Raw genomic sequence first — 8,766 nt, 5'->3', positions numbered from 1 at the left:
CGGCACGTTCCACTATGTATACAGAGAGCACGTTGTTTTTCCCCCGCCCATGGGTAGCTCCGCCCTCTCATGTTGACGAGCTGTCAAACACAGTGGAGGTGTGCCAGTAGCAAATAGGATGTGCGAGACGATATGCAATGGAGAAATCTTTTAGAAATTTAAAGAAGCCGACTAGCTAAAACTAGTTGCTAACACCTTAAATACAACCTCATAATGTTTAGGTTAATATTACATGTGATCAAATGTAATCATGTGTTTAATATTATATCAATTAAAATGTTTTCATGATTATTTTGAGTCAAAAGTCAAAATTACTGATTCAAAATGTGAAAATGTTTCAGCATCATGTTAGATGAGGTGTATTTAAATCATTGTTGTGGATTCTTAGTTTCTGTTGCATTTGAGAAATATATTTTAGGGATGGTTCCCCCAAAAATGAAAATTAGCCCATGATTTACTCACGCTCAAGTCATAGTATATGACATTCTTCTTTCAAACGAAGACAATCAGAGTTATATAAACAAATCCAAGAAAGATAGTTATTTTAGTTGATAATCTTTACAATTGCCATTGTAAATCTTGGAAGAGCCAGGACATTTTTTTTAATATAACTTAGATTGTATTCGTCCAAGAAGAATATACACCTATGTCTTCAGGGTGAGTAAATCATGGGCTAATTTAAAAAATTGGGTGAACTATCCCTTTAATATATTTATTTAATTTACATTAATTTAACATAGAATACAGTTCATCTGTGTAAAGTTAGTTTTGTTACACCATTTTTGTTATACTTCCTTTTCAACCACATCAACTTTGATCTGCTTATTTGCCTCAGAAATTTAGTATCATGTCCATTTCCTCCATTCTCACCACAATGCCAAATGGTCTTCTGTTTTTTCATTCCTCCTCCACCCACTCATCCTCCACCTTTAAATGCTTAAGCAGCTCAACTGCTGTGCACTTTACAGTTATTTAGTGTGCAATGATGAGAAAAGCACACTTATTCACTTCAAATAAACATCCTGTTAGGCAACTTGCACACTTAGTTTATTATGAAGTACTTAAAAAATCTGGAGAGATGTTCAAATTTCAAATGCTACAAGCAAGGCCCCTCTTGATTAGTTTCTTCCTAGCCTATAACTTGACTAACCTCAGCGTGAAACAACTGTAGAACTTTAAGTGCAAGATTGAGAGCCTATCTATGGGTCCTTTAAGTAAACAACACCAAGGTGTTGTGGCTATTACAGCTGAGTTTTTTAAATGACCTTTTTTTTTTCTAAAAGAGGACTGGAATACAAGGCTGTATTTAGACTGAGGCAGTGTCTGCTGGGATGTGAAGAGAGTGAACAACAACTTCTGTCTTCATGGAAAATTGCCCCATCTAGCGACCAAATATATTATACACATGCATGCCTTGAAATAATTGAGTTAAATTTAGGTGCACCATAATGTAGCATAAACAACATTTCATTACATCATCTACAAGAACAAAAAACGTTATAAAGACACTGAATGCTATGACTGCACTGTTGATTATGAATAACAACTATTTGATTTGAAAATAAGAATAATGTTCTAAATTCAATGTTTTAAATCGATCATATAAAAATATATTTAAATCAAACACAAATCATAGAATATGCAGATAAACATGAGCATCATAGTCGTGTTGATGTCCATTCACATGCCAGCACTTCTTTTATGAGAGCAGTTCAGGCCCCGTAATTCATTAGGCTATAGCTCTTTATTGTTCTTCTTTATTTCGTTTTTCTTATCATAGTGCTATGCAGTTGAGGTTTAGTCAGAAGGGACAATGTTACAAAGTAGAGTGGCACTGTCACCATCACTCTTCTGCATCACTAGTTCTTGACATACAAGAGATTTCGCTGTTCATTCTAGAAAGGGAATTAACAGTTTTCAAGATACATTATTTGTCCGTTAATGACTAAGTCACAACATTAATTACAAAATGTAGCAACTATAACATCAGAGATATCGGCCTATATGTCTGATGAAAGAGGTGGCAAGTCTGTCACCTTCTTACTATTCGTGAGTGTGACTCTGACAGTAAAGGGTGTGTGATATCATCAAAAGCAACTGTGTGACAACAACCTGACCAAAATAGAGTTGTTCTTGGCTGCTGGGACGCATGCGCTGTGAGATCTGTAAAGCTTGTCAGACACTTTACAGTCTATGGTGGTCAGACCTCTGTAACAGACACCAAAATCTTTATAGCATTTAATATACTGAATTGCACTGCTAGCTTATATAATAGAGATGTTTATACAAAGAGATGTTTACAACTTACGTTATAATTATTTTAGAAACGATAACAGATATATTATACAGGCTATTGTTTTCTTAGCTAAAATACTCCTTATAAACTAAATTAGAACAAAATAAGACTCTGTGAATCTTTTGTATAGAGTTGTAGGCTGTGACTACGGAACAGAGTATGGGTAGTACAGAAATTAGGAATGTATCACATGATTCATATCCCGGAAATACACTGCCGTCGATGGAAAAATGGCGTTACGAGCAGCTCTAGACTGTAACAAAAAGTGGGGCAGTAGTAGAGTCAAGAGACAACTATGATTAACCAACGTTTGTCGGTCCACTTAAGTACAGAAAACTGCCATTAGTAATATAAATTGTATATTAATACAGTTGCACACTCGACTTTGTAAAGGCGCGCCACAGATGGACAAAGACAGACTCGCAGTGAGTAGATGCCAAAATAAACACGAGGAAGTAGCCTTAAAAGGGGCGTGTGATGTGTTTCATGGCTTGGAGAAATACTAATGGGAAAAAAACGCAGACGGAAGCATTTTATTGGCGTAACGTTACATAATAGCGATACGGATCAATGAAAAATGTTTTGTTATAAAGTACAATGTATCGCTTGATGTTGTACGCTTAACGCTTGTATCATATCTTGTTACGCGTTCCTAAAGGTGTCCTTTTCTCATGATGCGATTTGTTTTATGACCCCGTTATGCCTATGCTTGTAGGATGTATTTCTTATTTATTTTCTCTTTAATCCAGTATGAATTGTGCTTATGCAGCAATGTGACACACTGATTTAGGCCCTATTCATATATTGTAATCATATATTAAAATATACTGCAGTTAAAGTATTTACAACTAATATTATTTATTTACTACTCATATTATTTTACTTAGGCTGGTGCATGCTCATGGCTGGATATGCATCACTTTATTGGTGACCTTATGGCAGCAAGTGCTTCAGTCTCTGGTCATCAACTCAGAGAGCAACGTACAGAGGAGACAGTGAGTTCTGTTTGGCCCAAAGTCTCTCATCCTCCCCAGTCTGCATCCAGACAGAGCCAGGTGAAAAGTGCTGTCCGGTTTGGTGTGCATTCTGAGGAAAAGGAAAAAGAGCCCAGAGACCATGGTGAGTAAATATTACAATAGACTGTTCAGTACGATTGTGTTATAATTAAATGGCAATCCATTTAACCTCATGAAGTAGGATTGCGAAACATGCAGAATTGATTGATTCCGGTACTTAGAGGCACGCACTTATTGAATTTACTGGCCTCCGAAGCTGTGGCCAAATGATGAGATCACTGCCTGGTGATTCAACCAGGACAGATACAGCAAATAATAAATGTAATTATGTATTTAATATATATTAAAAATAATTAATATATTATTATTGCAACAAAAGTTCACAGATTTCCAATGAACATCAGAGGCATCATAAATGCAATCCAATAATTTGTACTAACAGTATATTATTAGAGAGAGATGATTATGAAAATGATAATAGAAGTCAGCTGGTCATTATCAGAAAATAAATCCAGACATGATGGTTATGACCATGATTATCTGATATGAGGCTCATCCATTTTTGGGAAACCAAAAGTTTCATATGATATGACACATTGGTTTCCCAAAAATTGATTAGCAGTCAGTTATTCGGCGTTTCTGTGGACAACAGTCATTATTCAGAAACATTTGACAGTAATAACACTAAAAACCGAATAAAATATTACAGAGAGCGGTGTAATAAATAAAGATAATAAAATACTTCATTTATTTGAATAAAATACCACTTTATGTAGCCCTAACTACTTCCAGTAACCAATCAGTGCAGTACATATTGTTCTGAATAACAACTGGTTCCATACAAGGAAATAGTTTCATATTTAGTTTATCATGTTTCCCTCTTCTTTTTTTTAACTCGTCACTCAATTGATTTATATAATAATAATTTTGTGCATTCTCATCTCCCTTTTTTGTAGTTCAGCATCGTACCTGCACATGTCCTGGCTGCCCTCTTTCCTCATCTACTTCTAGTTCCTCAATCCAGACCCTGAAACCAAGAACCAGCCCGGCCACACAGATCCAACCACCTTCGCCCCTACAATCCACCCTGCAACAGCAGGCCAAAGAGCCCAGCCATGCCTCTGTCGGCCTGGGATTGTGTCTAGGTTTGGGTCTCTCTCTGGAAGAGGAAAACAGAGAGCCTAGCAGCACATCTGGTCACCCCCAACAGGAAGACAAAGGCACAAGCACACACAGCCCAATCCCTCAGGCAAATCCCGAGTCCACCAGTGTGCCGCCTGTTCAGGCCTTTGCATGTCTATGCTGCCACCGTGGCTTGCAAACCTGTAGCCAACTTCTCCGTCAACAAAAGGACCCAGAGGCACATGTTGCCCACCACCACTTCCATCACCACCACTGCCCGCTCACCACCTGCACATCATGTACGCTCCCCTCCTTCCCTTGCCTGTCCTGCCAGCGCACCTTCCCCACTTGCGCCGAGCTCCTGCGGCATCAGCAGGGCCACTCTCAGCAGGAGGGCCTGCAGCAGCTCCCGTGCATGCACTGCAATGCCTCTTTTCCCCGGCCGTCTCAACTGCTGCAGCACCAGCGAACTCAGCACGCATCCAAAGCAGGCGGCTTCCTGTGCGCCGAGTGCGGACGTGCGTTCAACTCGCACAGCAATCTGCGCATCCACCTCAACGTGCACACTGGCGCCCGACCGTACATCTGCACCGACTGCGGCAAGAGTTTCAGCCAGTCCGGGGCACTTAAGATTCACCGCCGCATTCACACCGGAGAGAGGCCGTACACCTGTTCTTATTGCGGGAGGGGTTTCCCTCACCTGGCTGGGGTAAGAGCGCATCAGCGAATTCACACCGGGGAGAAACCGTACAGCTGCAGTCAGTGTGGAAAGTGCTTTACTCAGTCTGGGGCTTTGAAAATCCACACTCGCATCCACACCGGCGAGAGGCCTTTCGTGTGCGGCCTCTGTGGGAAGAGCTTTTCGAACCGCTCCGGCATCCGCTTTCATCACCGCACGGTTCACGGGATCGTGACGGAGCCCAACTCTGTGGGCAGGCCTAGTCTGGCTGCCTCTGCGTCAGCCACAGTTTCAGAATTCCAGAGAATCCAAGCCTCCAGTCTCAACCAGATTCATCTCCGGCAAATGGAAGGGAAGAGTCCAGCTAGTAAAGAGCAGTTAAGTGGGGATGGGGACAAAGCCGCTCTTCCGTATGCCTGCGAGGACTGCGGACAACGCTTTCCAGATGCTCCGACTAGAAATAGACACCAGACGTTGCAACACTATTCTTCGGAAGAAAGAGAAAAGGAAGAGAGCAGCTCAGCTAAAACTAAAGATTAGGCAACAGTTTCTGACTGTATTTTAAAAAGAGAGGGAAGAAAAAAGGGCAACTTTAATATGTAATGTATTGAGCCTGAAACATGATGTCAGTCCCCTCACACTAACTATCTTGTTAAGTCATGACTCGTGACACAAGAAATACTGTTTCTATACATTTCAATTGAGTACTATCTCAACAGACGTTCATGGGCAATATTTATTCAAATTAAGCAAAGTTAATGTGCCGTACACTACTATCTCTGGGCTCACAGTGTCCCAGGCACCAAAGTTTTAACGATTCATAAAATCTGAGATTTCGGTACAGAGATAAAGGTTAGGATTGTGATTGTTTAGTATTATTACCACACAGTGTGGGCTAGCATTGTTTGCTGTCTGTTTCTGGCATTTGATGAGCATTTGGATCCAGATATGGTGATGCGTGGTGTCAGACATAACAAGAAAAATCTTGTTTTGGTAATGTACATTTCTTTTTCTTGTTATTTGTGCCTCTAAAAAGCTAAATTGAGACAACCTGTAACTGCACCTTAAACATTAAAGCTTTGCCTATTAGTATAAAACTATTTACGTTTTAAGTATTAGGGTATTTACGTATATATATTACAAAACCTGGGGCCAGCTGTTGAGACAGTGTCTCAAGGTTTAGAATAACCCACTAGCAGTTAGTCTTACTTTTTGTTATCAAATTAGGCTAATCCACCTTAAATTTAAAAAAAATCATTAAGTCATTTTTTACTTTTTAATCATTTTAAAAAGTCTTAAAGAAAAACATTTGAGGACTAACGTGTTAGACTAGTCTTAGCGGTTCATTCAACCACTGGCCCCTTCTAGTTTTTCCACCATCTGGCTGAATGGTTACCAGAAAGCAAAAGGAAGGATGCTAGGTTTACAACTGACAAGCGAGCATGAGCATGATTCTCCTGTCTTAAGTACGGTTAGCTAAATGTAGTGAGAAATCCAAGTGTAGGAACGGATTATAATCGCACTGTATCAAACTGTCTGAAATGCTACTCTGGTACCGCTTACAATGATGGTGGAAAAGTGTTTTATTTTACACTTAAGGACTATATGTAGGCCTACTGTTATGTATGTGCAAGAATTTAGTAGTTTTGCTTGTTTTTTTTTGTTGTTGCTTTTAATATTTATTTTTACTGTCTAAATGAACTTCTAATGCTATCTTGATGTTGAGCTGGATAATTAAGAACGTTTTCTGGTTGGATAATTTCTTAGGTTTTAACATAAGGGAAAAAGTAGGCCTAAAATAGACGGAGTAAGTTCTCTGTTGTGCATTGGCTGAAGTAATAGTGCCTTTCTTAATGGGAATCTGGCAAAGCACATGCAAACCAAGACAAATATTTAGATTCTGGCCATAGCAGTCAAAAATCAAATATGGCCATCAATTGCTACAACTGTTCTATAAATGTGTATTTAAATGAAATGAAGCTCTTGCCATTTTTGAATGCCTTTCAGCTTGTTGTGTGGGGATGAATATTATGACATAATTTAGGACGTATGATTTACCTGTTGTTGCTTATGGTGTATGCAGGGCCTGACAGTACGCAAGAGTCAAGGGGCTGCCATTTTCACAGTTGGTCAAAGGTTTGTTGTTAAAGATATCTTTAGATATCTCTGAATTATTACTCAGAATTAAAGTTTGGCAAAACTGTAATGGGAAAAGTATTGTCCATTTTGTATCTTCAGCATTACTACACCATTGATATATAAACCCTCCTTATGTGGTATTGTGTTTGGCCGATCATAAATATTAGTGATTGTAACCTCTCAACTTTATGATACTTTTTGTACATCTGTCAGTTCAGGTCATCTCTACATGTTAATTGTGTACACATACCAACAAAAATAAATGTTGATTGACCTTATTTGAACTTTACATTTGTGATCCTAGTGATATCAGTATAGATTACTGATGTATTCTGTTTTGATGGTTAACTTTTAACATCTGTGGTGCCTTTCCACCCTTGAACTATGTCTTGGTGTGATGCATTACATATTGCCAATATGAGACTTGAATCGTTGTCTACAACAAACAAACAAATAAGCTACTAATGACACATTTCAAAACTAAAATTGCACTTGCACTTACTGAAGAAATCTGAAGTCAGCATTGCTGAGTCACCTACAGTCACCTGATCACTTACTGTAAGGTAGCCTAAATGAAATTTAGACAAGGGAATTTACATTGTGCCCTACTGTTCTGCCCTCTTCAAATTTCCTATATTTATTATTTAATAGTAAACTATTTAAGTACATTCTAACCTACATGTTTATTATCATTTCTCTTCACTTCAGTGTTAGGCTACTTGTAGTTAAGAGAAGGTATGCCTAATATTATACTCTCCCCATATATTTTACCTTGAGTCACGGTCGACTCAAAACAACAAACATGTCCGCACGTGCAGCGCACCTTCCGCTTTTTACTTATTCCCCCCCCCCCCCCCCCCCCCTGTTAGCTATTCTTTGCTCTGGGTTGTACTTATATGGTTCAAATTTTCAAACGTTTACATCGACTTCAGCTTAATGAAAGGAAAGTATAAATAACCCATGAAACTTTGTCTCAGCAGTCTCAGCAGCTAAAATATCACTAACGTTACAAATTTGTTTCGAAATAAAACAAGCGTCCAGGGGGGGCGGTAATAATATGATTCTAACCTTTGAGACTTACCAAAAAAAAAAAAAAAAGAAAAAAAAGAAGAAAAAAAAGAATTGAAGGATGTCATCATAACAAATAGTTACTAAGCAACTACCGTAACTTAATCGCGTCGTGAAGGTAGCCAAGGCCTAATGTCATTTTTTATATATCTTTATTACAAATTCACATAGCCTATCAAACGTCTATCACACAAACCTAAAAAAAAAAAAACCTTGAACCGCCAGATGACACTGCCTTCTAACATCCTCTGAACATAGATTATGCTAGATACAAGTGATGCTTCAGCATGAGTTGATTTGCATGAAGAGTTTGTGTTTTGAGACCATTGAACAAGTTTAACCTTGTATTTTTGTAATTTTTAATATATAGCCTAAAAGAAATTAATGCTAACATTATATTATTGCATAGTTTAATCTTTATAACAAAAACAAAATAAACAGTAAGC

At 38.4% G+C, this 8,766-nt stretch overlaps 1 protein-coding gene across 1 annotated transcript; it reads left to right on the top strand.

Annotated features, from left to right (window-relative positions):
• The first annotated feature begins 2,519 nt into the window (after positions 1 to 2,519).
• LOC120484563 (uncharacterized) lies at positions 2,520 to 5,786 on the top strand. The gene is made up of 3 exons (XM_039679808.2): positions 2,520 to 2,721; positions 3,184 to 3,415; positions 4,269 to 5,786. Exons 1-3 carry the CDS (start codon positions 2,701 to 2,703, stop codon positions 5,651 to 5,653), a joined length of 1,638 nt encoding a protein of 545 aa, XP_039535742.2. The 5' UTR covers positions 2,520 to 2,700; the 3' UTR covers positions 5,654 to 5,786.
• Positions 5,787 to 8,766: the final 2,980 nt, after the last annotated feature.

This window comes from Pimephales promelas, chromosome 12 (genome assembly GCF_988280905.1).
Source record: "Pimephales promelas chromosome 12, fPimPro1.hap1.1, whole genome shotgun sequence".
Classification (NCBI taxonomy): domain Eukaryota; kingdom Metazoa; phylum Chordata; class Actinopteri; order Cypriniformes; family Leuciscidae; genus Pimephales; species Pimephales promelas.
Note: the sequence above shows the minus strand (reverse complement) of the source record. Positions and strands in the feature narration are given on the sequence as shown.

Bases quoted from the DNA above. Each gene is read 5' to 3' on its own strand.
- LOC120484563 (XM_039679808.2), top strand. From the start codon at position 2,701: ATGGACAAAGACAGACTCGCA. The intron at 2,722-3,183 runs GTGAGTAGATGC...TATTTTACTTAG, and splicing joins TGGACAAAGACAGACTCGCA to GCTGGTGCATGCTCATGGCT. The intron at 3,416-4,268 runs GTGAGTAAATAT...CCTTTTTTGTAG, and splicing joins AAAAGAGCCCAGAGACCATG to TTCAGCATCGTACCTGCACA.